The sequence below is a fragment of the Echeneis naucrates genome, chromosome 23 (assembly GCF_900963305.1).
Source record: "Echeneis naucrates chromosome 23, fEcheNa1.1, whole genome shotgun sequence".
Classification (NCBI taxonomy): Eukaryota; Metazoa; Chordata; class Actinopteri; order Carangiformes; family Echeneidae; genus Echeneis; species Echeneis naucrates.
Window position 1 is genome coordinate 1,212,036 of NC_042533.1, and position 27,520 is coordinate 1,239,555.

Below are 27,520 nucleotides of genomic sequence, written 5' to 3' on the forward strand. Positions count from 1 at the left end.
TGTCGTTAATACATAACCACAAACTTTAAGCTTAATTCAACATTTTTTTGTCATTTATCTAAATAAACCAAAATTACGTGTTTTTTTAAGAGCTTCAGTATATGTTATAATACTTAATTTTATTTCGCCCGTTTTGACGGCGCCGTCTTCCCGGAAGCTCGTCCTCCAACACAGAAGAAGAAAGTTCGCCGTAACCAGGCAACCGCCGAAGCTAAACTGCTAACAACTGCTTCTAGCTAGCTGCTGACCGCAGTCCGACCAACTAAATAAACAAAACAAACATGTAAGTAAAGACATGTTCAGAAGTGAATACTGGTGAATGTGGCGTGTTGATTTAAAGCAAAAAATAAGTTGATTTCTGTCTGTTAAGCCAAAGAAAGAAAGAAACAAACAAAAAACCCACAGAAAGTTCGATCCCATAACGGTGCATTTAGTATCACCGCATAAAGATCAGTATAAAAGATCATCTCCTGATATTCAACATTATTCTTTTTTAGTGTTTCAAATTTCAATTGACTCATTAAACATCATTTATAATGTTGATAAATAATCTTTTTTCGTCAACGAAATGCAATTCTATCACAAACGTATAAGATGTGTTGTTTATGTCTAACACTTTTATTATTTATACTTTTTTTATTGAACAATCGACACACAAGGTGTTCAGGAATAATTAGTTGTATATGTGTCACCTATGTTCCTGTAAAAGGAAAAAAAGATGAATATTTATCCTATTAAGTTGAAAAATGAAGGCAAATGAGACATTGGAGCATCTCCTTGTTGTGCTTGTCAGTTACAGGAGGCCGGTCTATTTCTGGGACACCTTGCCTTCGACACCATGTCCTGTGCTACTGATAACAACTCCAGGCCAAAGTCCATGAGCAGAGCCAGAGAATGGACGACTGAGGTGGAAAACCTGTTCAGATTCCAACAGGCTGGCTACAGAGATGAACTGGAGTACATACAAGTCAAACAAGGGGCCTTGGTAAATATTGTTCTCTGAACCGTCCCAGGTTCTGTGTTCTGAGTTTGTTCTAAGATAAACTCTCCCTGGTGGAAGGAATATTTTAACTCTTCAAAAGTCCCCATAATTGTTATTTGACATTCAATAAATTGGAGAACACGTGATGATATCTTCTGTATAATGTGTAGTCATAGGCAGATTTAAGCACACGTTTTAACACTATCAACAATTACTCCATGAAAAATTGATTTTATATTATTACGACTGTGTTCTGAGATCTGTTACTTCATTAGTAGAAGTTCTGTATTGTAATCACACATTGATCACGCCTCTCTGCACCCTGTCTCTGTCTCAGATTGACAAATGGCCAGACACCGGCTATGTGAAGAAGCTCCAACGTCGAGACAACACATTTTATTACTACAGCAAGAGAAGAGAATGCCAAGACTGTGATGTCCATAAAGTCAAAGTTTATATGTATAAATGAGTTCTGTATTCACCCTGACACCAAGGAAGGAGTCACGTCATCACTGTGTACATCTTTTATTTTCTGCAGTGAACATATTTATTTCTTTACTTTTGATTATATCTGCTACAATTATAATATGACTAAACCCATCTTAAGTCTTTACATGTTCAAGTTTTTGTCATTGACACACATGCATGACAGATACTGGAGACCGGGAATAGTTGTTGACAAAAACCACAAATGAATAAAATTCAATTATAAGGAATTTAAAAATTTTTTGATGTTTCCGTTGGTTCATTTCTGGTTTTACATGATGCATTTTTACAGAATATTCTCACATGCCATGGATTACAAAAACAGCACAGGTGCAAAGAACATTTCTCAGTGTTATCAACAAAAAGAGCAAACATGGGGCCTGGCTCATGGCTCCTTTTAGCCTCAGGGCCCCTCATTATCCAACCTGACTGCAATTAAAATGTTTGCTCTGTATGCACATTACCAGAGCAGAACACATGTGACATGTCGCCTAATTTCCCCCCCGAAGTCTGAGTAAATGTCAGTTGACCTGTGATAATGCAAAGAAGAACCAGTTGTTTCTTTCACCTCTTTTATTGGCAGTTATGCTCAGTTTTATGCTCATCGAGATCCTACAAACAAAGGCAGGTCATGTAATCCTGAGGTTGGGTCCTGTTAGTTCTGCTTTAATTACAATTCATGCACATCATTGCAGCAACCAGGCTTCTACGGGTGGATGGGTGTTATTTCATGCCTATTCACTGAAACATTAATGACGTGTTAAAGAAAGAATGTGACTGAAGTTTTCTACCTCTGGGATTAAAGAAGGCCTGTCACACTCTGCTCATGTGATGGTAGCAGATTATGTGCGGACCCTCCAGGCTCTGATATCTGATGGTTTCCCCCCCAGCTCCAGACCATATGGTTTGATTCTACATACGTGCTCATTGGCTCATAAGCTGAAGTAAAGTTTACCCTGCTGCTGCTGGACAGAGGAATTTAAAAGTACATGTGTCTTCAGCCCGCACCAACAAGACAGGCGAGTCAGATATAACCTCTTTACTGTACATTCATTTATTAATCTGTCTTTTTCTAAAACTAAAAACTACAGACTTTACATTCATTGTTTATTGACAGTAAAAGTGATCCATTTTGGGAGGATGAAATCTAAATTTTTAATATTCAGATTGTTATTATAGTGATCTAGAAGTAAGTTTAACTTTTGCACACTGAAGTGGGGTATATAAGATGGTTTTTGTGTGTTTCATTATAAAGTATTTAGTGTAAAATAATATTTCTCTAAACTTTTTAAAAGGTTTGATAATAATAATTAAAATAAAAGTTTGTCTCCAGAATAACTGAGTCCATCTCTCACAGATTTCGCCCAAAGTTACCCGGAATCAGAGTGTAATTTAAGATGATTGTTATTTGGATACATCGGTCAGGTGATGTTGGGGGTAATCCTGCAGGAGTTTGGTTTTTCTTAAATCTTTTAGCGGCAGCTCAGACGGACTTTACCGGAACAGTCTGCAGTTAAATCGCTTGTTTAGTGAACGGAGTCCGCCGAGCGGCTCAGCCCGGATTCAACTCTCCTTCAACGGCTTCAGTTGGTGCCACCGACCCAAAGTGTTGTGTGTCCACCGGTGTCGACACAGCAGCTGTCAGGCAAGTCTGTGTTGGTCAAAAACACGTTTTCTACTGAAGGAAACACAGTTCGTTCCTCTGGTTAGCTTCAGCTCAGTTTAGCTTAGCTTCGTTAGCCGTGTGATGGTAAAGCTAACCTGATGGTTCCGTTAGAAGCTCATTTCGCCGGTTTAACCCGGTTAGCAGCATCGATTTATCACCAAACACCGCAAAATAGTGTTTCTGCGGGGCTTCAACAGCAACACCGGGCCGGTGAGGTCGGATTTATTCAGGTAAGGTGTGTTACCTTCGCCGGCTAGTTAAACAGGTGAAGCTAACGCTAGCATGCTAATGTGTTGAAGCTAACAGGTGAGTCTGACTGATGTTGTTGTTTTAGGTTGTTGTTGTTGTCGCCTCACACAGATAAACCGACTTCTCTCTTATATTTCTCTTTTCTCGGTGTTTTCGCTGCTGGATTACTCAGCAGCTTGATATGTGAACTCTTTCTGTCTGAATAAACAGTTTGGCAGCTTTCAGACTCTCATGTTGTGTTTTCAGGTTTGATACTTTCACGTACAAACCGAGAAGACAGCTCAGTCAGGCTGAAAAGATATCAGAGATAAAGGAGTTAAATTTGCTTTAATGACACAGACTTCCAGTCCAGTTACTGTGAAGCATGGCTGCACACTGAAGTTCTGAGCAAGACCTGAAATAGAAACTGAGAGAAATCCTCAGACTTCATTCTATCCTTGATGGAAACTTCTCCCATCATTACCTAAAGTACATGGATATGAAGCCAAAGGCCTGCTGGAGCCTCGGTGCTGCTGCTTGGTACTGACTGTCACTGACCCGGTCCTCAGCACACCTTAGACCAGTGTCTTTGTATTGATAATCGCTTTGAATTGGGGGTTTTGTCTCCGGATCATCAGTCTGACGGCTGCCTTCAGCAGATTACTGGAGTTTGAATGTGAGGCTGATATTTCCCTGATCTCTCGGCCCCATTAAGTCGTGGGGTCTGTTTGTAAGAAGCCTAGTGAATCACAAGGCCGTGGAGGAATGCAGCTTTAGGCCAGGTTTATCCGACTTCATAATGAAGCTCTTGTTTTTTCCACTGTGCTTTTTGTGAGGCTTTTATTTCCTCCCCTGCTGCCTCTTCACCCAGAAAGGAAGAAGCAACCACAGGGAGCAACAGTTGTTTTAAAGTGTGTCAGTGTGTTGTAAGAAAAATACGTTTATCATGACACACTCTGCACTCATCTACTACAGATAGTCAGATTGGGGTTATGCTCCGGGCGTCAAACGCACCTGGTTAACCCCCCGCCTCCCAGGTGTACAAACAGAAAGAGGATGTGGGCAGATTTCTAACAGCACACTGAGCTTCAACTTTCCTCCTCCTTCTCTTCATCTGTTCTCATAAAGATTCCCATGATCTAGTTGTGGTGTTGGCCAGATATCACATTCTCAATAAGGAATTTAGATCTTTGCCCAACAATAAAACATGATGTTTTTTGGGGTTTTTTTTGGCACCTGTAACATCTCTCACACAGGAAATGTTGCTAATGTTGTGACTGGATGATTCGTTTTATCATCACAGGTTTTGGTCTCACTGAGACAGCTGGACTCAATCAGAGACTCTGACATCAGGACTGAGATGGTATAAAGAAATCTGACTTCTGATTTTATCTTTCTTCTGAATCTTGTCATCTGTGCTTTTCGCTCAGAGATGCGGAAGTGACTGCGGTTTGTTATCGCGGCTGAAAAAAGAGGAAGTGATGCAGGAGGGTTGTTAATAGAAATCAGTTTTTGTGGAGGCTTTAAGGTGACATTTAGATTAGAATTTAAACTCTGCTGCAGCTTCTCCTCCTGATCTGGTTTCTGCTGGATAAGAACAATTAGAAACAGCAGCTCACAAACCGATGGGTGACACCAATTGTTACAGGAGACGTTGATGTCTTCTTGAGAGAGTTTTTGTTGCCAGATCAGGTGATTTATTCTCAGACCTTCAACAGTTTCTCCTCTTTGGGTTGCAGGTAAAAGACGACGCCCACCTGGCACCACAGAGTCCACCGTCCACCATGTCGCCATCGCTCTCTGGACGCTGACGCCGCCCCCCCCACGACACTGCAGAGGGAGGCAGCTGACATGCAGCATTGGGCCGCTGTCACCAGGAGGCGGCGCTGCTGAGGAGCAATCGCTCAGCGCTGGTCATGTCTGCTGAACCGGCGATGGACGACTTCACCACCAGGACGTACGGCACCAGCGGCCTGGACAACAGACCGCTGTTCGGGGAGACGTCTGCTCGGGTAGGAACAAGAACCTGCCAGAAGTCGTGTGTCTGTCATTACTACTATTCAAAGCAACACAAAGTCTTGAGTTGACTCATCAACAATTTGAAGATTGTACTGGAAAAAGTGCCGTTTTTGATGGAAAGGAAAATCAATTAAAATGTGTTTCTAATGTGAAGTCTGAACATTAAAGTTGTCTTTGTGTCACAGGATCGATTCATCAACATGGCCGTCGGAGGATTCACCTCTCTGGTTGTTCTGGTGAGTGACAATCATTTGTTGATCTCAGTTCTCTGGTCAGTCGCCATGTAACACAAAACAAGCAGCTCCTGAGATTATCACAATTTCAGAGATATTTTGAGTAAAATGTGCAGCTCAAGAACATCAGACAGTTCGGTCCAGTTTTCCTCAGCTGTTCTCCACTTGTCATTTCCTCTCCTGAACACGAGAAGAAAATACTTTTAAAATGAGTTTTAAAGTTGTTTTTTTTTTTTTTGTGTGTTTCCTGTTTGTTTCCAGTTTACGGTGATCTGCTCCTTCGTCTTCCCTTCGCTGCCTCCAAAACCCCTGAACGTCTTCTTTGCCGTGTGCATCCTGTTGGCCTGTGGGTCCACCATAGTATTGGTAACTCACTCACACACGCACAAGTTGTAAAAAAAAAAAAAAAAAAAAGAAGAGAGATTGTATTGAAGTCTATGGGAAAATTGAAATAAAGTATAGAGCAGGTGACGTGAAGCAGAGAAATACAATCTGTCGTCTCTCGTCTCTGTCTCAGATCTTCTGGTACCGACAGGGAGACCTGGAGCCCAAATTCAGGAACCTGATCTATTACATGCTGGCCTCCATCGTGCTGCTATGTCTATGTGCCAACCTCTACTTCCACGACGTCAGGTAAAGACAAGAGCGGGGAGGAGGAGGAAGAAGAAGAAGGGTGACTTGGCCCTCACAGACAGAAACACGTGGGAGGACAGAAGGATGGACCAACAATGACCAAAATTAAAAAAAAAAAAACAAAAAAAAAAACCAACAACAACAAAAAAAAGCTTCACTAACTTGAATGATTTTCCCACCCGGCCCCTGAGAGGCCGATCGGACCAAAACCAGAGACTTTAATGGGTCCAGTGGGACGCACACTAACACACAACATCACAGTGTAGGAATCATGATGTACTGTAAGAGGCCATGAATCTGCCCAGACAGACACACACTGCTGGGGGACGAACTGTCCGATAAACTGGTGTGTTTACATGCACATAAACAAAAACATGGTCATGAATCAGTCATATCCTGAAGCTTCAACTCAAAATGTTCTGTGGCCGATTCACTGTATTTATATCTTTAAACAACAGTTGCCATCAGACACAAGTTGTGTTTCTGTTTTCACGTCTGTTGTCGGTCCGTTTGGACAGAACGAACAGATCACACAAGGCGAAATATGTTTTTACTGTCAAACTCGTCAGCTCAGGAATTTACAGCACGCGACCTGCAGTGGACGTTACTGTGATGTCCATCGTGAATAAACTGCTGTTTTCCTCTGGTCACATTTGGACCAGGAAGTAAGATGTGAGCATGTAAACACACCGTGGAGCAGGAGGAGGGAAACTCCACCCCCTTCGTCCTCCTCCTCCCTTCAGCACTGTGGACTTTAACACACCTTAGCTCACACGCTGTAGCACAAACAGATCAGGGCTCCAGATCAGAGATGCAACATGTTTCTCTGCTTCTTTTCTCCTTCTGCTCATCTGATTTTTTTTTTTCTTTTAATTAGACTTAAATGCTGAATTATTCCGACTCACTGCCAATATTTGCACTAAGCACGGCTAAATTACGCTTTAATCTAAACCATACGTGCACACACACACTCGCAGGCCAGCTGTAGCACCAACGAAAATGAATGGATGTTTTACACCGAAGCTGAACACCAAAGCTTCAACGTCAGTTTCCGTGTTTTCATAAAGGATAAGAACTATAATCATGAAAACGTTCAGTGTCATCGGTCCATTTTAGCTCGGCGTGTCTCGCTGTGTTCAAAGGGGTTTGGGTCAGACGCTGGCACTAAAGGCACAAAGCCTCCCCTGTTGTTAAAACCTGTGGTTTGACCTTCTGTCTGATCAGGAGACTGAAAACTGAAATAAAACTGGATTTATCAATCTGTTGTCAGGTGATCTGCAGTGAAGCATTATGGGAAAATGAGTCAAACTAAAACAGTCACGAGGAGCTGAGTTTGTTACAGCTTCAGCACTGTTTCTTTTCTATCGAAAATTTTATGGAATAAATAATGTTGCACCCTGAACGCCTCTTTTCTTCTGCTGGTTAGTAAGAGAGATGAAACAGTTAGTTCACCAACAGGAAACTAAACGGCGCCACATGCTAATATTTCAAGACCCAGAGAGCGAGTTAAAAATACAAGGACGTCACTCCGGACGGGATTTATTTATCGTTCAAGGCTTTCATTTTCACATAATCATCTGTACATGTAGTTAAAAGGGTCAGCGCTCTGATCTCCCACAGCCCATAAAGTCTCTTTGGCTCTTCACATTTCATCCAGGGGTCAAACTTCAGTCAGTGAAGTGACGTGTCCAGATCCTGATTCAGACAGAAGAGGATTCTGGGAGTTTAACAAGTAGACAGCAGCTGTCTTTGTTGTCGTCGTAATCACCATCTGTCGCGGTCAAAGTCTGGGTCAGTCGGAGCCGTCCTGGTTCTCCAAGATCGGATCTGACGGCACAGACAGAACCGTTTGTTTAACGTGTCGGTCGGTGTGAGTCTGTGTGTGTGTGCTAGTGTGTGTGTTACCTGTCAGCGTGCTGCTGATGTTGGGAGACACAATCAGCACAGCGCTGCCAGATGTTATCCCAGAATGCACCACTGGACCCTCAACAGAGGTTGAACTGAGCGGCTGGGACACACACAAAGTTTACACTTTAATGCCACTTTGTGTTGACAATAAAATCACAACCTTCTTCAGCTCAGATTAATGTATTCAGTGTTTCACTCAGTTTTTGAAGAAAAGTACCAACAACTTTTTTTTTTTTTAAGTCTATAAAATGTTAATTATGTCTATAAATTGTCATGATAATAAAAAAAAGCCAAAGATCCTCCATGTTTGTACCTTGTCAGTGAAGCCATCTGTCATTGGCTCTTGCGTTTCCGTGACAACGCTCTCCGGACCCTCCAGGAGGCTTGTGGCATCGAGGTGGTCGTCCTGGCCCCGCCCCTCTGTCTTCACAACCAGCTGCGATTGGCTGAGTGGGTCGGAGGAGGCGGGGTCAGAGGTGACCGTGTGGATGATGACGCCATCGCTGGAGCAGAGGCCTTCAGTCTGAGGAGGAACACACAACAGTTACAGACCCACAACCTCTCACATTTCCCTGTTGTAACACAAACACACAACGAGCAACTGAAACCAACCGACAGGCTGTGAAAGATGATGTGTTCGTGGGACGACGGGGAGGAGCCTGTCGTTAGGGTAACTGTGCTGCTATTGGCCAGACTGAGGGGCGGGCCCTGGCCGGTGGACAGACTGGCCGTGGTCTGGAGGTAGTAGGTCCCCGGGGTGCCGGTGGGCTGCAGGTGGAAAGACTGAAAGAAAACACATCGTCACGCTGATCAGCTGACCAGGAAGTAGAACGACTTCCTGTTTTCACAAGTTGATTCACGTGACATCAAAAGACCAACAAATTACAGATGAGTGACATCACGGAGGATTGACACTCCATCACGTTTCTGCTTTAGATTTCTAAAAGGAGGGACTGATGTCTCACCGGCAGGATCTCGAAGGTCTGCAGGGCGCCGGTGTTCAGAGTGATGGTCTCACCGTCGGCAGCGGCCACTGAAGAATCTGACGCTGACAAACAAACAGAGATGGGCCTTGAGCGACTGGGTGACACTCGGCGCCACGGGGATGGTGGAGTTAGAGTGAGGCTCACCCTGGTGTGTGATCTGCAGCGGGATCTGTACGGGGATCTGCAGCGCAGCCAACGAGCTGGCGGCGGAGCTGCCGCCGCTCTCCTCCAATCGAGTGAGGCGAATCTGAAGCGAAGAGGAGGAGGGGCTACCCGGGCCTGATCCTGTCTGTGAGGACGCCATCAGCTCCTGGAGGCCCTTCAGGAGGACTGACAACAAACACACACAGTAATGACAATCATCATCACTTCATTTGTACAGAGCCAACTGTAATGTGTGTGTCTGTGTGTACCGTTGAAAGGGATCTCCTTGTGATTGGCTACTTGTCTCTTGATGCTCCACCACTTGGATCGCAGCCACTGAGGCGACCGGACGCTGCTCCACCCGCCTGCGAGGTCCTCCCACTTGATCTCATTCTCATCCTCCACCTCCAGCTCCGAAATCCTGAAACACAACCATCAACTTTACACACACATATCACCCCACACACAAACACGTGCGCGCGCGCACACACACACACACACACCTCCGTATGAGGTTCAGGTCATCCTCCTTCGTCCACTCCGTTCCTCCGCTGTGTTTCCAGTTCAGGTAATTCAGCCACTTCGACCGGCACTGTTTCTCAGAGCGCGTGCGGACCTGATCCGCGACCGATGCCCAGGACACGCCCCCTGTGACCGCTGACCCCGGCGTCACGCCCGCCATCTCATACACGACCTCAGCCAGACGCCGCTCTTCGTCCTCACTCCACTTACCTGTTAAAGAGAAAAGAAAAAGATTGCCTTTTTTCACAGTTTGAATTATTTTCATCTTTGTAAATTTAAGTTTTCAGAATAAAGAAGAAACATTTGTGGTTATAATTTGTGGCCAATCAGAAGAGAGGATCCGATCAATTAAATCATTATTTGTACCTGTGTTGCACGTGTCCTTCATTAGTCGACAGCGATCTTTGACAGAAGACGCGCTGCGTCCCAGAGCGGCGCCGATCGTGGCCCAGTCATTCCCGTGTTTTTCCCTCAACCTGAACGCAAACATTGGACATAAACAACACAACATAACACAACAAACACAGTGGACTACAAAGACTTTAAGTCTTGACTCACGATTTCAGCTTGTCTATCTCGTCAGGCGTGTACCTCAGGGAAAAAACAAAGTGAAATGAGATGTGAGACAGCAGGGAAGGTGACAGTTTGCTCTGCGCCGTGATTTTGGACTGCACTCACTTGCCGACGTGGTTGCGGTTGTCGTACATTCGCAGGACACGTCTGTAGACGGCGAACAGCGGCCTGTTAAGGCCCAAAGCCACAGAGCGGTAAAAGTCCTTCCTCTCCTCTTTGGACATCTCAAAGATGATCTCAGCCGGGTCCTCGATGCCTCGGTCCTGAAACACACACGGTCAAATGCACAGCCTGGAGGAAGTGGACAGAAATACAGAGACAGACGGTAACGTTCACCTTCACATATCGTTCGATGTTGCTCATCAGAATGTCGATCTCCTCCTTCGACCACATGCCCTGTTTCCACTTATGACCTGCAGAGGAGATTCATTCATTCATTCATTCATGTTTGCTGTTTTGTGCTGTAAAATGTGACCTGCAGATGTGTGCGTACCTTTATTAGCCAACGTGTCTTTGTCTTCCTTCGTGGTGAACCAGGCCTGACTGACAGGCGACACCTCTGTCTTCTGATTGGACGACAGAGCGTCCTCGTCCTCCTGCAGGATCTACACACAAACACACAGAGAAGTGTGTGAAACCCCAGGACGTCTTCTTCAGGCCCAAAAGCTCTTCTCTTATTCACACATCAGCTGTCTGACAACACAACAGAGGAGTTTCCAGGGGACAGATGGAGGGAGGCCTCTCTGGGCCACCGTAGTTTTATCCCTAAGACTCAAACTGACTAATACAAGTCACATCAGAGTGTCGCGTTGACCTTTGACATTAATACATAATGATCAGCTCTGTCAGAAAGATTCACAAACAGTAAAAAAAAAGCCAGTTGGTTTAATCAGGAGGCAGAAAACCTGAATTTGAGCAACGCCGTCCTCAGACAGATCTCCATCTGCTGCCGCCGCCGCCGTCATTGTCACCTCGAAGCCTTCGTCGCTCTCAGACACTGAAGAAGAACGGATGGAGATGAAAGGTGGCTGGAGACACGGTGTGTGTCCGTGTGTGTGTGTGTGTGTATGCATCTTACTGGGTAACGTGACCACAGAGAACTGAGTTGTGTTTGAATCGTCCTGTTGGTCGGTTGAAAGACGCAGCTTCTTCTGAAGAGGTTCAGAGTCTCCATCTACACACACACACACACAAAAAACCCAAAGGTTTTCAATTAACTGAATTAATGGCTGCACAATTCATATAAGATTCGATTTCTCACAATCAGATTTTCCCAGAGGAGCCATTAAACATCAGTGTGTGTGTTTCCACACACCGCTGGACGGACAGTGCAGGATGATGCTTCCATCACTATCCTGGGTCAGTGTGACGGACTTCACGGTCTCTAACGCTACAACGTCCTCGTCCTCAGCTGCTGAGCTCATCCTGCTCCTGCTGAGGAAATCAAATGGTCATTGCCTCAGGTGTGAGTTTGTGTTCATGTTGCAGTCACACAATTCCCATCCAACAAACAGAAGACAGCAAAGTTCCTGGCTGTTTATATTTTGGGACATCAGGTTTTCTTCACGTGTGCATGTTGTGTCTCAATTTTTAACAATTACAATTAGCATTTATTCATCACTTTAACTTTAAAAATAAAATGTTACTATTTCATTTCTATTATTTTCTTCTGTATTTTTTGTCAACCAACAATTAATGATAAAAACTGAGGAGAGCAGCAGATGGATCAATGGCAAAACTATTATTGAATAAAATAGATAATTTACTATAACATGATTTCTAAGGCTTGTTATTTATTCTACTCCACAAAATTATATTGCATTATATTTTTTAACTAATTTACTTCAATTCCTGTTTTGTTTATCTCAAAAACAGACAAACTTTATCATTTTCAGAAATAATATTGCCATTATTTGTTCAATTGTGTTGTGCCGAACTGTGTCTGTGTCACTTTTAAATGCTTCTCAGTTCGAGTTGAACACTGTTGTGATTTAAACAACAAAAACAACAACAAAATGTCAAATTGTTGTGTTTTTAAATGGAGTTTGGTTTGACGCTACTTTGGGACAAAGAGCCAAACGCATTTCTGCTGCTGCGTTCCCGCCATTAACGACAGAAATCAGAAATGTGAGTTTGTTGATTTTAGCAGAAAGAAAAGAGTTAATATCCAACATGAACATGGACATCCGTCCAGCGGAGCCGTTAAAAGCCCAAAGAACGGAAAAATCTCCGCCGCCATGTTTAGTGGACAAGCCGAAGCTTCCGCCGACTCTTCGGGCCTTTTCCGGAGTTTTATCTCCGCTTTTTCTCCGATTTTTGGGGGCTTCATTTCTGTCCAGCGTCGGTCGCCTCGACGGGCCGAAACAGAAAGTGAATTTAACTTTTGATTCGGATACTTACTTCCTGTTTTTGGTCCGGGGACTTCGGAGTTACCAGGATGGAGCGAAATGCCAGGATGGAGCCTGACCAGGCCGGCCTCGGGGCTGCCAGGTCGGACGGCTCTCCGGAAATCTGCCCTGGTTCCTATTCGCAGCTGTGCGATGGAATTAGAGGTTATAAGACCTGAAAAAGAAGAAGTGAGTGAAGTTTGTGTAAAAATATAGACACAGTGAAATATGCTGAATGGGGAAAGACTGTATTTATTATATTTATTCGTGTAGAAAAGTTGAATTCCGGCCGTCTTCAGCCTCACAGATGTTGACTTCCTATCTGTTTGTGTGTCATGCAGCTATGCACACTTTTTAGGGAAATTATTGTCTACAGCACATCGGAATGTGGAGAAACACAATTTCATCCTGCTTTGCAATTGCTTGTTATTTGGTCTGATTGCTAATAAAGTTTACTTTGACTTTGATGTATTCTGCGCTACAACCACATTAAAATCAAATGTAATTTCATTTATTTCCTGCCAAATCATAACACACGTTACATATAAAGAGCAGGTCTGTTTCTAGAAGAATTTAAAAAGGACCCAAAAATAATCACCACGAACAAACAGCTGGAGAGATAAAACACAGAGAACACAATAAAATACAAACAAACATGTCGAAATAAAGAGACTGTAAATATCCAGTAAGTGGTCGTTTAGTTACTTTATAATACAATAGTCACTATATCATTAATCTAAGCGTATAATATAAATTTAAATATAATTATTATTTTTGAATCCGAAACTTTTCGATTTGCGTTCAAGTATCAAACCTGGCAACCGCGTTGTCAGCTCTAAAAAATCTTTCCGGGTAAAAACTTGAACTATTTATTTAGTGACCGACTTTAATACTCAACTTTAATTCCTACACTGACGTTAAATATATTTGTATAATCTCAAATGATCTGATGCTGTTGATTTTTATCGCCAAACAAGGCCGAAGTATTTTTATTTACTGGTTAGAGGCGGAAAAATGTTCCGTCTTCTGGTCGATCGGACCAATTTCAGCGACGGACGAAAAATCAAACTGCAAAAATCCAAAGCACATTTCAGCAGACGGTTTGAAATTAAAGCAGAAGATGGAGGAACAACCAGTCAGGGTGTAAGTCCTTCTTTTTAATGGTTTATTCTTCAGCTTCTTTTCCACGTTTCCTCTCTTTGAATTATTGACGCTGTTTTATTTTGGTTTGTACCCAAACTGTGATGTCACAGACGGATCACGTTAAAACACACAGAAGATGTTTGTGTTGTCTTTTAGAATCCAAACCACTCAAAATCCAGCATTTTAAATCTCCCCAAATCAAACTGTACTTCATATAAACCGTCAAACCTCGTTAGTTTTCATCCCAACACGATAAACAAACAGAAGTCACGTGTTTCAATTTGGGCTTTAAAAAACTGCTTATATGTAGAATGGAAATATTTTTAATTAGTCAGTTGGACACCATATAAACTATTTCTTAAGCTTCTTTTTTTTTTTTTTTTAGTAAAATATGGGCTTAGCTTTAAATGATCTGAGTTAGTTTTCATCTGAAAACAGATTGGGGTTCTGGCTCTTAACACATAGTTAGACTAATGTTCCTTTGTTATGTTGATGTGAAGTCGTTAAAGTTGTGTGTCTGTTGGCAGGTTGGCTTGTGGGGACGTTGAAGGCAGACTGAACGCTCTTTTCAACCGAGTCCAAGCCATCCAGAAGAAGACAGGACAGTTCGATGTGAGTCCGGTTTCTTTAAAAATATTTATTCTGTCTACACAATGACCCAGAGACTTTGGCATGATACAACACTTCTGTGTGGATGTCTGGTTGTGTGTCTCCACAGCTGCTGTTGTGCGTCGGAGAGTTTTTCGGGACGACAGCAGAGGCTGAAGCAGAGTGGCAGCAGTACAGAACTGGAGCCAGGAAAGGTAGAACACCCGGATCGCCCGGCGTCACGTCCCCACTGCAGACTGCATCTTTATAAAGCTGTGTTTGGTTCCTCCTCAGCTCCCATACACACCTACATCCTGGGAGCAGCCAGCCAGGAGACGGTGAACAACTTCCCCGGCGCCGACGGCTGCGAGCTGGCTGAAAACATCACGTACCTGGGTGAGCCCGCTTTTAGCTCAAAGGTCCCGGAAAAAATAACATCTAAAAGTCACATTTATGAGACAAAATAATAAAATAATAGTGGCTGGATGAAATTGAACTGAGGTTTTTGTTTACTCAATGAAAAAAAGTATCTTAACACTATTTAATGTCTGAGTCTGATTGTATTGAAGTCTATGGGAAAATGTCCCTACTTCTCCCTTGTTTTATTAACTCAGTAATGTTTTCCTGATGAGTTTAAGGTTTCCATTTGTCCATGAAAGCTCCTGTTGTGAAAGCTTGCTGTGTTTGTGTGTGATTCAGGGCGGCGTGGTGTGTTCACGGGCGTGTCAGGCCTACAGATTGCCTATGTCAGCGGTCGGGAGGCCTCGCAGGAACCGGCTCCGGCTCACTGCTTCACAGCCAAAGACCTGTCAGCCCTCGTGGCGCCGCTGACCAGCAGCTCCAAGTTCAGGGGCGTCGACATCCTGCTGACGTCACAGTGGCCAAGAGGAGTCTGGCACTTTGCAAACAACCCGGTAACCACAATTCTGACCTGGATGTGAAAACCCACTGATGACTGTGTAAGTGACGTTTCTTAAACGTGCCTCTGTGACAGGAGGTGAACACGAAGTTTTGTGGAAGCAGCTCCGTGGCCAACCTTGCAGACAAACTGAAGCCACGGTACCACTTTGCTGCACTAGAGGGCGCTCACTACGAGAGACTCCCATACAGGTGAACTGGACAGGAAGCAGGAAGAAACCAGATCCAAGAGCAAAGCTCTCCGTCTTTGTCAGCTCGGTCACGTGTTTCCGTTTCCATCCTCAGAAATCATGTTGTTCTCCAGGAAAACGCTCAGCACGTCAGCCGCTTCATCGCCCTGGCAACCGTCAACAACCCTGCCAAGAAGAAGGTTCGTGTGTGAACGCCTAGTGTTAATATTACACCATCTAAGTGTCAGACCCTGGTCTGAGTGTTTGTGTGTCTGTGTGTGTTTCTGTCTGCAGTATCTGTATGCCTTCAATATAATCCCCATGAAGACCATGAACCCGACAGAGCTGGTGAAGCAGCCGCAGGACGTGACAGAGAACCCCTACAGACGCTCCTCCAAAGACAAGACGGAGGCACTGAAGATGGAGGAGGAGGAGGTACGTTGTGAGTCTTTGTGTTCTAGAGATTGAGCAGGAAGTGAAGCTCACTATGGAGTCAGAGGTATTTTTATTTTGAAAAGTCAATCCCGTCTCCGCCGTTCAGGAGAAGCCAAACCAGTTCTTCTTCGACCTAAGTGGGAAGCAAGGGGCCGGAGCTCGAGGCCGGGGCAGGAAAAGACACTCGGACAGAGATGGACGAGGACGAGACGGGCAGCACGACGGAGACAGACATCATCAGGGACAACCCAAACAGCCGCGCAGACACCGTGAGTCTGAACGGTCCAATGTTTAAAACATTATACTCTATCCAACTAATAAATGTGCACAAACTAAAAAACACTGACAGTCGTTTAAATCTAACTGACAGACTTCTTATTTCGCTGCAGCTCAGCCTTCTGGTCCCTGCTGGTTTTGTCTGGCGAGTCCTCAGGTGGAGAAACATCTCGTCATCAGTATCGGAACACATGTGAGTTTGTTTTCTCCTGATCAGGAGGAAACCAAACATGGAGCTAAAAGAGCAGGAGGCTCATCAGGTGACGCTAACGCAGAGGAACTCTGTTTGCAGTGTTACCTGGCTCTGGCTAAAGGTGGACTGACCCCTCACCACATGCTGATCCTCCCCATCGGTCACTACCAGTCTGTGGTGGATCTGAGCTCGGAGGTGGTGGAGGAGATGGAGAAGTACAAGTCTGCTCTGAGGAGCTTCTACAAGAGCAAAGGGGAGCGCTGTGTGCTGTTCGAGAGGAACTACAGGAGCCAGCACCTGCAGCTACAGGTCCACACACACTAAAGCAAAAATGAAACAACCACAGAGAGACACAAAATGACAACAAAACAAGCACAGTTTAGTGTTTAACCTTTGTGTTGTTGTTCAGGTCGTCCCGGTGCCTCTGGACCGCTGCACCACTGAGGACATCAAGGAGGCGTTCACTGTCCAGGCTCAGGAGCAGCAGATGGAGCTGATGGAGATTCCTCAACACACAGAGCTCAAACAGGTACGTGTATGAAAGCACACCTGGATACATATACACACAACCGCACTGTGCACAACACAACTGCTGCATCGAGTGTGTGTGTTCAGATCGCTCCTCCAGGGACACCGTACTTCTACGTGGAGCTGGACTCCGGCGAGAAACTCTTCTACCGCATCCAGAAACATTTTCCTCTGCAGTTCGGAAGGTAAACGATGAATCACTGTAACCTCTCATTTAAAATCAGGAAGGTTTTGGATCATCTGAAGACTTTTTTAGGTTTCGGCAGGAGCATCTGTGTGTTTGATTCAAAAATCCACTCCCCCCCCAGGGAGGTTCTGGCCAGCGAGGCGCTCTTGAACATCCCGACCCGAGCCGACTGGAAGGAGTGCAAACAGAGCAGAGAGGAAGAGGAGGAGAGCTGCAAACAGCTAAGGGACGACTTCCAGCCGTACGACTTCGCCTGGGAGGACTGACACAAACACACAACCACAGCCAGGGTGAAATGAATCATTTTGCATTCTGAGAAATGGACTCTTGGTTGTATGTGGCCTCTGTTAGCTTAGCATAAAGACTGTAAACAAAGGGAAACAGCTAGCCTGTCTGTCATGTTGTCTTAGCTGTTTCTGCTCTCTATGCTAAGCTAACTCCAGCTCCATATTTACCAGACAGGTATAAAAACATCTCAGAAAATGTCAGATTCTTTCTTTAAATTGTGTTTTTGGTGTTTTTAACCAGCATGTTCTTTTTTACATTTTCAGTTGTTGCCATGGTAACAATGGTGGAAACAGGCTTTTATCTGTAATGTCATGAATGCCTCTGTGTGTCGTGATGTGAAATTGTGCTCAGATGTGTTCAAAATGTGTAGAGTTTTATTTTCTCACCCTGAAAAGGAATAACAGACAGGAGCTCTAAAACATTTTCTTAAATCCAACTCTGTAAAAATCTTTTCTATCATTTCTATTGAGGCTCTTTTTTTGGAACTTCAAATCTGCCTTTTTTTTTTTTTTTTTTTTTAAACATTTGTTTTTGTAAATGAGCTATAAAATAAATTCTTATTTTGGATTCCTGATGTCATCATATTTACAGAGTCTAGTAAAAGGATCAGTTTTTGGATTTTTAAGAATAGCTTGAGAAAAGCAACCCTACAAAGTAAAAGATTAGTGATGTTAAACTACAGAACTTTAATTTGAAATGAGCTCATGTACAAGCTAAACTGAAGGAGTTGTACATTACTGCGTGGTGACTTGGTCACTGTTGTTGGAGGACAGTTTGAAGTTGTACAGATGTTCTGTTAACATCTGTACAGCCCTGAGAGGAAAAACCACAGCTGGATAAAAAGGCTCAGTTTTAACACAAAACATTTATTAGTAGTTTTCTTTATTTGGCATCTTAAAGATAAACTTGACCTGCATTCATCAATTTGTCCATAAAACTCCAACACAGTCCTGCTTTTATAAAAAAAAAAAAAAAAAAAAAGCTTCCAACACACAATTTCAAAATAAAACATGTTGCACAGTAAAATTCAGTTAGCTGTAACAAAGGCCCATTAGTTTACAGCTCACTTTGAGCTTAGTGACCGAACAGGAGCGACCTCCAGGGGGTGTTGGAGTCACAAGTGCATTTCACTCATTGAATCGGGGCGGGCTGAAAGGGACCAGTTTATTCTGAGCATCACTGCTCGGCCTCCACACTGTCACAGGTCGACACGGTCATCCTGAACAGATCCAGGCAGCAAACAAAGAGATGACTGTTATTATTAAACTTATATGAACTCGAAAGCAGCCGGTGTAAAAGGGATGAGGGTTAAAGATGGGAGGGAGGGTGGTGGTCTACACAAAGTCCCGGGACCTCTTGATGGCACAGCAGAGCATCATGCTGAAAATCATCCCAAAGATCTGTGGAGGAGATGGAGGCCGATCAGTCACGACAGGAAGTGGGCAGAAAAGAGTGTCCCGGCGGCGCCGGCACTTATCTCACATATTTACATCCTCCATTCAGCGGCTAAGAGAGGATGCGACGATTTCAGCCGTCATGTTAAACTCATCTGCAGCTCGTTCGTCTGTTTCTTTTGTTTTCTGCTGAGCGACCGATCGCTCCTGAAACTTGATCTTTGCTCTCAGCTGGTGGAGCATTTTGTGCCAACTTAAAATGATCAGCATCCTTTTGAACACTTCCTGTCACGTTCGTTCTTCTTCAGGCTTATTTGTCCCTTTAATGTGAATGTCATTATGCCATCAGAAATGTAAAATGTGTTCTTGTTTATATTTCACTACGTATCTGTGATTGCACGTTGTCGTGTGTTGGTACGCAGACTCACCATGATGACTCCGATTCCGATGCCGACTCCTCCGATGATGTGCAGCCTGTTGTTGAACATCTCATCGATGGCGCTGGGGCAGCTCTGACAGAGGAAGGCAGACATACGTTGTTTTTAAGTATTTGTCGTATTGACACTAATATGAATGCTGGGTGATTATCGATGTCTGTTCATGTTGGCGTTTTGTTACCGTGGTGATGAGGGCCTCCAGCCCCTCCTTCTTGGGGCAGATGTCTTTGATGGCATCCATCACCGTTCCTGTCAGACCGCAGCAGTTCAGCTGTGAAGGGGAGACTTATGACAAACTACTACTGATCTCAGGCCTGTTTACTGGTTACAGTTGCTTTTGTGTCTCTGTTTATTGGTTTATTTTATCTCTGTATCCGTGTGTGAACTCTCACTCCAAAGTGGATGAGGCGGAGCGTCTCCTTCAGGGCTTCTTGTTTAGTGTCTTTGTAGTTGTTGTAGGTCTGTTTATAAAACTCTGTGACGTCCTCCACCACCTACAAACACGTTACAAACTGTTTAAATTAAAGAAAACCGACAGCAACAACAAGGTGTGTGTCTGTGTGTGTTACGCACTCTGTCCTTGTTGGAAAGGCCCCAGATCCCAGCAGCCACTTCCACAGCGAAGATGAGCAGCAGGAAGAAGAAGAACTGTAAAGGAAGACGGGAGAGTTTCCTCCTGACACGTGTGGATCCAGATGATTCACGCTTCCAAACTGAAGTTTTTTTTTTTTGTGCAACTTTGTGTTAAACCAAGAATGACTCACCAGTCCCAGCATGCACGGCGACTCTTTGATGGCTCCGCAGCATCCCAGGAAGCCCACGACCATCATCAGAGCCCCCGCCGCAATCAGGATGTACACACCTACACATGCGCGCACACACACACACACACACACTGAACAACACTGCAAAGGAATCTTTTCATAGATGTTTCGCTTTAACAGTTTGTTCTTATCTGCTTCCCTTCGTTTAAATTTACATCAGATATTTGAATATCGTTGCCACAGCAACCAGACAAGCCTTAAAGATCCCATATTATCATTTCTTCCATGAGCTCCAAATAAAGTTTTCTTTTTGGATTTCTGTTGATGTCGTCATTATTTTAACAATAAGTGGTTCCGTCCAGTATTACAAAAGGTCCATCAGGTCTAAAGGTAGACCTCCATGTGGTCTGTTGAGTATTAAAGGTCTCAGTTCACTGACAGATTCAGAAACTGAGCCATTAAACCGGCAGCCAAGTGAATGTGAGGAAGTTGTGTTACTGTTATGCCACATTGTTTGATGATGACTCATCCTAGCCAGGGAGAAAAAAAAAAAAAAAAAACACACACAACACTGACGTCACCTACACAGAAACCACCGCCTCTTCCCTCTAAAGCTGTTTTTAAGATGTTTGTCATTCTGGACCGCCCTCTCTGCCCACTTCATCTCTCAGATTGATGGAGGCGGGAGCTGCGTCGCCTCCGAGACTTCTTCAGCAAACGCCAAAGATCGAAGACAAAGACGTCCCTGTCAACGCCGAAGAATTAAATCTATATGGAGGAGGCTTCAGCCGACTCAGCTGCCCCCCCATGAGGCGCTCATCATGGACCTTTAAGGTCTAACTTTAGCCAGAATCTAAGTTTGAGTTCTTCTCCCATCGCTCCAGCATTTAGCCACAAAGCAATGCTGCCGTCATAAAACATTTACGTTCATAACAGAGTTAACAGCGAGACTGCTTATGATGCTGCTGCTCCATGAAGTCACTGAAACTTTAATGACTTCCTTCCTCTTATTGTTTTGTCTTTGGTGATGGAGTACCACTTACTGAGGTGACAATAAATAAATAAATAAATAAATTGACTGAGTTAAAAATCATTGTTATGTCATACTGTTCATATCATGGAAACACCTGAACTTATTTAAGTGTAGAAAAACTGTTCTACAGTCCCTTGTTGGGATTTTAAAGACTTTATTAACTGCATTTTACTGTCAACTGACAGAAAACTAACCGACCAATCCTCAGATTATAAAAGTGAAAATGTTCCTGCTCCTCCATTGTGAAGATTTTTAATGCAACTCGCAGCAGCCCTGATAATAATAAAAAAAAAAAAAAAAAGATTCCAAACTCTTACCAGTGAAGAAGACTGTGGGTGAGTCCTGTCCCTCAAAGAGTCCTGCTGTCCTGGAGTCAAAACGCAGCCAAAGTCCCACAGCCAGTACTCCGGTACCCGCCAACTGCAGCACAAAGAATCAAACTGAAGGTCCTCTGCTTCAGACGAGGCCACATCTCCATCACAGATAACATGTCTCATTTATCAGGAAGTCAGGATGTAGAAACACTTCAAACTGTCCTGGAGGAACATCGATGCAGCTAATATTAAAGTTTTTATGAATGTGCGTTCATGTTTTCACCAAATTTATTTGTATAACTGAGAACTTGGGATAAATGGCCCTAATCCTCAGGCGGAGTTGTGCGTCACAAATCTGGATTCTGAGGTGTCAGACTTTGTTTTTGGATCAAGTGATTTGTGCTTTTTCTTTGAAAGACTGTGTGTGTGTGTGTGTGTGTGTGTGTGTGTGGCAGCTTTCTCAACAAAACAAACAAAAAAAAAAAAAAAAAAAAAAAAAAAAATCTGCTGCTGCCCGTCTCATGAGAAGCTAAAGACAAAAATAAGGTCTGTTAAAGCCACAACAGGACGTAAAGAGAAGACAGTTCACGCTGAAGTGGAGTGAAGAGCTCCGAGTTCAGGAACGTGAAGTACTCAATCCACCAGAACAACCGGCTGAGTGAGCAGTTCTTCTTCTCTGGGTAGAAAACGGAGCCCGAGGCCTCTTCAGTGCGCCTCCCACTGATAGTTTCCTAAATGACTCATTCTCTCCTCACTAACCACAAAACACAGTTTACATCCACTTTGTTGCCAGCAGCAACAACTTCGGTCGGGTCCTCACTGACTGAAGACTGACTCAATAGACAACAATCATAAACACACAACAACATGCACCGGCTCCTGTAACACAATGAGACCTCATCTCAGTCTGGCCGACTGTCTGGACTTAAACTGAGCTCAAACTGTGACACACTTATGGAGGAGGAAAAAAAAAGTGTCGAAAGGCCAAGTGATCCAGATCATTGCTAATGCTAACAGCCACATAAAGGAAAGTTACTGAGCACCACACCCAAACAGAGATCAGGTTGGGTGTGATTTCTTCCAGCCATGGGAGGGTTATGATGTCAAACTGAAGTTGACCTGTGACCTTCTGGATACAAAAAGGTAATTTATGATTTTTGTTAGATTGAATTCCGGCCTTTAACCTACGAAAAGCAAATGTCAGTACTAAACTTTCCTCAGACTGTGCGAGGCAGCCAGTGAGATCAGATCCACCTTCTCCTCCAGATTAGGTTTCCAAAAACAAAGATGGCTGACGGAGCAGTTCACAGACTGATGGGGGACATCGTGGAGGGCCGAGAAACATATTCAGACACACTAAACAACCTCCGACCAAACTAATCTAATCTGACTGCTATTAATAATCAGTCACCTGAAGCCAAAATATTTTATATCCCTTTAGTTTTATTACTGATAGTCTGACAGCAGGAAGCTGGAGCGGCGTTAATGCACAGGAAACACTCTCCAGAGAGCCAGACAGCGGTGAACCATCTTCAGAGGTTCAACCCTCAGCATGCATTAGCTCTCATTCAGCACAAAAGGCAGCTTGCTGCTCTATAAAACAACGTGACATTTCAACACAAACCTGAGAATGAGAGGAAAAGCTCTCAGTAACTACCCATCTGTTCCCAGTGGAATAAACAAGCCATTTTCTCTGATGGTTATGTTGGTGGGGGCAGGCGCTTCTTCCGCTGAACTGGAAGACTTGGAATAAGCCAGCAGGAGGAAATGTTTACAGCCTTAACTTGTGTGTTGGCTTCATTAAAAAAAGTATTCTGACAATTAGCTTTACGATGCACAAAATGATCTGAGCTCCAAACACACTATTAGTGAAATGCAGAAGAAGAAGAAGAAGAAGAAGAAGAAAGTGCGACATTTTCAGACACACTTAAACGGTCCGAGTCAAACTTTGTTGTATGAAAAAATAAAAGTTCCCTTCGTGTGTCTGAATAACAGACGGTGAGTCAGAGCAGAAGGCAAATACTCATCCAGTGACTCACAGACACGAAGAAAGTTTAGATTTAAAATCCACAGAAAGAAAAGCCAATCAGATGATGATAAAATCATTTCATATCTGCGCAGGCCTCAGAACTCAGCCACTTTCATCAGTAAGCATCTTTGCTGCTGGAAGACGAGATGAGAGTTTAACGGTGAATAAATCACTTTATCATTCATGATAAACAGAAAAGCGAAATCTGTTCTCGGTCACATTCACTTCAGCAGACGCGCTAAAAGCGGACTGCTGAGCTGCAGGTCGGTGGAAGGCAGCTCTACATACCCAGAACAGGAAGTTGAAGACGAACACCAGATACTTGATGCACTGCAGAGCACCCATGTTTGAGCCAGAGACGAGAGCGTTTCCTCAGCGAGCTGTCCTCTGAAACGAGCTGCAGAAAACTGGGAACCACACCCAGATCCGCTGCACCTCACCTGGGATACAAGAGGAGGAGGGGAGGGGCGTGGCCGGGGGCGGAGTCTGAATCTGATCTCAGGTGGAGGTGATTAACGACCCGAGCTGGCTCCGACCTCAGATAACGAGTATCCCGGAGGTGGCTATCAGCCTGATGTTGATTTGTCGATCCAGGCTTTCCTCAGCAGGCTCTGTGCGCGTTCACACAAAAAGGGGCGTTTAGGCGTCACCTGACGTCATTTCCGCAGAAACAGTGTCCGATTACGCGCCGCATGTTTCAGCCAAGAGGAGCAGATTATGATAATGGAGAGCTCTGAAGAGTTCAGACCGATAAGACCAGCTAAAAGAACACTGTTTCTACAAACAAGGCGAGAGAGGAAGTCTGACAACAAATTCAGATCCTGTAAGTTCATATATCCGATATTTTATGACATTATATAACTTTAATTCCCTCCATCAGAATACACGGAAGTCACTTAGATTAGGGCCAAATCAAAGTGAAATATGTTTTATTGGTCTTATTTGTGATAAATAAATACATTCTATAATTGGTGTTCTATCAGTTGTAGTGCCAGCAGTGCAAATCTGGACCAAGAACAAGAATATCATCCAAAGTGGTTTGAATTCATCACTCTTTTAGTGGAATGTGGATGAAACACTGCGTAACATATTAAGTTAATGTTATTTTAAGCAAACAAAAAGAAAAATGAGAGGAGCTGGATCATGGAGGAGATACGAGGAGGTATTCAGTCGGACTCCCGGCAGCTGTTCTCTGTCCAGGGGATGGAAAAGTGCTTTGGTGGTAAAATACTAAATGCATATTTATTGTTTCTCAGATGAGAAAAGTCTATTTTACAGTTGAAGGAGACACATTAGTGTTGCTCAAACAGCCAGCACACACCTTTGCTGTCAAAGCTGTCATGTACTCTAACATGAACAGCTCAATGTCCTATTAATACATGTTGGAGCAGACAATGAAAGGAATCTAGAGCTGGATAATCAGAAAAAAGAGCTGGAAATCAACAAACTAAAACTTCAGATGGAGCAGCTGGAGTAAGAGGAAAAGGGCACTGCAGGAAATGGTACTTTCAAAGGTTTTGTTCAGCATGACGTTGATGTTGTATACTTAAGACTTTTGCTTTTCCAGAACTTTAATAAGTAATAAAACATCCTGTGATTGTTTGTTTGTTTGTTTGTTTGTTTGTTTGTTTGTTTGTTTTGTTTTGGGGGAGGATCTGTAGCATCTTCCCTCAGCTGAGAGTCTGTTTCGTCAGAAAACACCAACAGATCACTCCGGTCTGGAAGAACTCTCTCCGTCCGAACAGCTCCTGAATCCACCGGATCTTCTACAAACGGTGAGCTCATGTTCAGGGAGGATGATCGATGAAGTCAGAACAACAACTGGACCGGACCAGGTTATGTTCCAGCATCGGTTACCATGGTGACACAGATAGCTTCAAAGAGAGCCGCCTTCGTGACACAGAAGTCTGACTTTGGGCTCAACATAGCTCGATAAGGCACTAAGCTGTCTTCGGAGTTCACCCCTCAGATCAGACGAGTGCAGACCAACAACACACAACTACATCTCTTGTGTGGTTTATGTTCACATTGTGTCTCTCTCATTCTGAGAGAGTTATGTGTGTGTTATTGTTGCTGAAACTGCTCGGCTCAGTAGAAACTCTTTCGCTCTGATTAGAGACAATAAAGAACGGAGGGTGGAGGTTTCACACACAGACACACACCTCCAAGCTGTTGTCGGTTCCACTGGGTCCACTGCTTTGGACAAACACCAGCTCTGTCTGTGAGCTCCTCCTTCCCTTCCTCCTTCCATGTTCACAGTCAGACACTTAAAAACCTCCTTTTGGTCTCTTTGGTAAAACATTATTATAATTTTTTTTAAATCACTCACCCGTTTATTTTTTTACTACAGATTAACTCCATCATGTCTGCTCCACTCAGTCCCCTCCGGTTTGACTGTTTCTTATCAATCATCTGAATCTGAAATCTCACACAATCAACTGTTAAACCGAGCTCTTCGCTGGATAACTCTCAACCAGACTTATCACTTAATGATTATCTATAAAAAGCAATAATTAAGATGCTAATCGGAGGCGGGCTGTAGCAACACAAAATATGGCAATGTCCCACCACACGTGTGTGCTGTTTGTATACAAACTGTCAACATCCACAATGAGCCTGGTTGTTGTTTCTCAGGTGAACACATTTGACCCATTTGTGCAGTTGTGTAGTTGACCCTAACCCTCGACCTGATCCAGGTTTTAGGACTGATCTCAGGTACTCTGAATTATCTACTGTCTGTTTTTGCACTAGTTTTAAACTAGTTTCAATATTTATGTGCACACAAAATGTCCATTAACGCTAAATTTGATCATTCCTGATTTATATTTTTTTCTTTTTCAAAACAGGAACTTGATTTGATTTAGTTTCCAGATATACCAACCAACTTTCCCCTCAATGTACTTTTAATTCCCATTTTCAGTGCAATGTACTTGTGAGTCATTATTAATATTTAACTGTCTCCCTCTGCCACTCACTTATTCTCTCATTGAAAACAGTATGTGAAAATAAAACCAGAAATCCAGAAAATAGCTGGTCCAGCTGTTAGAAAACAATAATATTACCAATAAGTCTCTTCGTGTCCCCTTTAATTTGACTCTAAGTTTAGTTTGGTCCGATTACAAAAATCCTGATTGGCTTCAAAACCAGACTCCGTTTAGAAATTGCTAAATTTAACGTTAGTCCACAAAACAATATTTTTAAACAATGAAACGGAACTACATCTTCAATTCAGCGTATAATAAACTGCTTGAATTGCAAAAAAATTACTAATTTTCTAATTTTCTTTTCTTTTTCCCAATAATATATATATATATATTCAACTGCAACGCTTAAAGTTAGACTTTGGCCTAGTTGAATTAACAAATGTTAACATATGGCACACAGTTGAGTGGTAAATATGAACAGATTAGCTAAACTACCTATTTTAAATCATTAATTTAAATTATAGTGAATATTTCTAATGGGAGTTTACCATATTCATTTATTCACATGAAAACAAAACAAAACAAAAAGAAAACCCGATAACATGTACCGTGTGTGTGTTTGTGTGATTGTAATTATGGATAGTGTGTATTTTTAATTGGACACTCACCCAGAAGATGAAATTAAAGATGAACAGGGCGTATTTGACGAACAGCTCCCAGCTGCTTAGAGCCGACATGTTGCTGCTGTTTTCTTTCTTCCTGTTGGTAAATAAGCCGTAAATAAAGCTGCTGTGAAATAAACAGTGGATGGAGAGAAGCAGCTTCTCCTCTCAGACCTCCTTCGGTTCCTCTGCAGGCTCGGTTCAGCGCGGACCCGTCGCCGTCACTTCGGCTGTTTCCGGCTGCGCTCGGCCGTTTCCGTCAGGGGTCGGCTGAGGCCGCAGCTGCTGCTCGACTCCCACTGAAAAAGGGAGAAATAAATAGATTTCTGTCCGTCTCTTCTGCTGTTTGATCCCCTTTGTTCTGTTACAGCAAACCACACGACCTTTGATTGAGATGAATGCCCAAATTATCGGCGGAAAAGAAAAGACAAGCAGAGAGCTGCTGGATCGAGAACCTGAGGGGCCCCAAG

At 43.5% G+C, this 27,520-nt stretch overlaps 5 protein-coding genes across 11 annotated transcripts; 3 read left to right on the forward strand and 2 right to left on the reverse strand.

The window, feature by feature from the left end:
* The first annotated feature begins 838 nt into the window (after positions 1-838).
* meig1 (meiosis/spermiogenesis associated 1) lies at positions 839-1,451 on the forward strand. The gene is made up of 2 exons (XM_029495687.1): positions 839-985; positions 1,320-1,451. Exons 1-2 carry the CDS (start codon positions 839-841, stop codon positions 1,449-1,451), a joined length of 279 nt encoding a protein of 92 aa, XP_029351547.1.
* Positions 1,452-3,248: 1,797 nt separating this feature from the next.
* On the forward strand, positions 3,249-6,426 carry tmem243b (transmembrane protein 243, mitochondrial b). 2 transcript variants are annotated; one of them, XM_029495371.1, is made up of 5 exons: positions 3,249-3,364; positions 5,102-5,374; positions 5,567-5,617; positions 5,876-5,980; positions 6,132-6,426. In XM_029495371.1, exons 2-5 carry the CDS (start codon positions 5,279-5,281, stop codon positions 6,249-6,251), a joined length of 372 nt encoding a protein of 123 aa, XP_029351231.1. In that variant the 5' UTR covers positions 3,249-3,364; positions 5,102-5,278; the 3' UTR covers positions 6,252-6,426. The 2 variants fall into 2 exon arrangements, with proteins under 2 accessions (XP_029351231.1, XP_029351230.1); XM_029495370.1 differs by lacking the exon at positions 3,249-3,364 and adding an exon at positions 4,876-4,991.
* A 1,319-nt stretch (positions 6,427-7,745) lies between these two features.
* On the reverse strand, positions 7,746-12,847 carry dmtf1 (cyclin D binding myb-like transcription factor 1). 5 transcript variants are annotated; one of them, XM_029495366.1, is made up of 16 exons: positions 12,781-12,847; positions 11,696-11,814; positions 11,459-11,554; positions 11,286-11,377; positions 10,874-10,985; positions 10,717-10,793; positions 10,486-10,643; positions 10,366-10,398; positions 10,174-10,283; positions 9,789-10,017; positions 9,555-9,706; positions 9,286-9,471; positions 9,121-9,203; positions 8,768-8,938; positions 8,469-8,678; positions 7,746-8,255 (listed from the first exon to the last, which is right to left on the reverse strand). In XM_029495366.1, the coding sequence occupies exons 2-16, from the start codon at positions 11,802-11,804 to the stop codon at positions 8,040-8,042; spliced, it is 2,034 nt and encodes a 677-aa protein (XP_029351226.1). In that variant the 5' UTR covers positions 11,805-11,814; positions 12,781-12,847; the 3' UTR covers positions 7,746-8,039. The 5 variants fall into 5 exon arrangements, with proteins under 5 accessions (XP_029351226.1, XP_029351227.1, XP_029351229.1 ...); XM_029495368.1 differs by lacking the exon at positions 12,781-12,847 and having other exon boundaries at positions 7,748-8,074; positions 8,153-8,255; positions 11,696-12,758; XM_029495367.1 differs by lacking the exon at positions 12,781-12,847 and having other exon boundaries at positions 9,121-9,197; positions 11,696-12,759.
* A 982-nt stretch (positions 12,848-13,829) lies between these two features.
* Positions 13,830-17,985, forward strand: cwf19l1 (CWF19 like cell cycle control factor 1). The gene is made up of 14 exons (XM_029495331.1): positions 13,830-13,910; positions 14,438-14,522; positions 14,629-14,713; positions 14,793-14,894; positions 15,198-15,412; positions 15,493-15,608; positions 15,702-15,786; positions 15,881-16,021; positions 16,128-16,290; positions 16,411-16,490; positions 16,590-16,799; positions 16,900-17,019; positions 17,106-17,203; positions 17,327-17,985. Exons 1-14 carry the CDS (start codon positions 13,888-13,890, stop codon positions 17,469-17,471), a joined length of 1,668 nt encoding a protein of 555 aa, XP_029351191.1. The 5' UTR covers positions 13,830-13,887; the 3' UTR covers positions 17,472-17,985.
* A 354-nt stretch (positions 17,986-18,339) lies between these two features.
* On the reverse strand, positions 18,340-27,213 carry LOC115036864 (CD9 antigen-like). Of its 2 annotated transcripts, none has more exons than XM_029495249.1 (8): positions 27,057-27,213; positions 21,439-21,541; positions 20,089-20,186; positions 19,898-19,972; positions 19,717-19,818; positions 19,506-19,595; positions 19,316-19,399; positions 18,340-18,893 (listed from the first exon to the last, which is right to left on the reverse strand). In XM_029495249.1, exons 1-8 carry the CDS (start codon positions 27,123-27,125, stop codon positions 18,828-18,830), a joined length of 687 nt encoding a protein of 228 aa, XP_029351109.1. In that variant the 5' UTR covers positions 27,126-27,213; the 3' UTR covers positions 18,340-18,827. The 2 variants fall into 2 exon arrangements, with proteins under 2 accessions (XP_029351109.1, XP_029351110.1); XM_029495250.1 differs by lacking the exon at positions 27,057-27,213 and adding an exon at positions 23,753-24,071.
* Between the last annotated feature and the right edge of the window lie 307 nt (positions 27,214-27,520).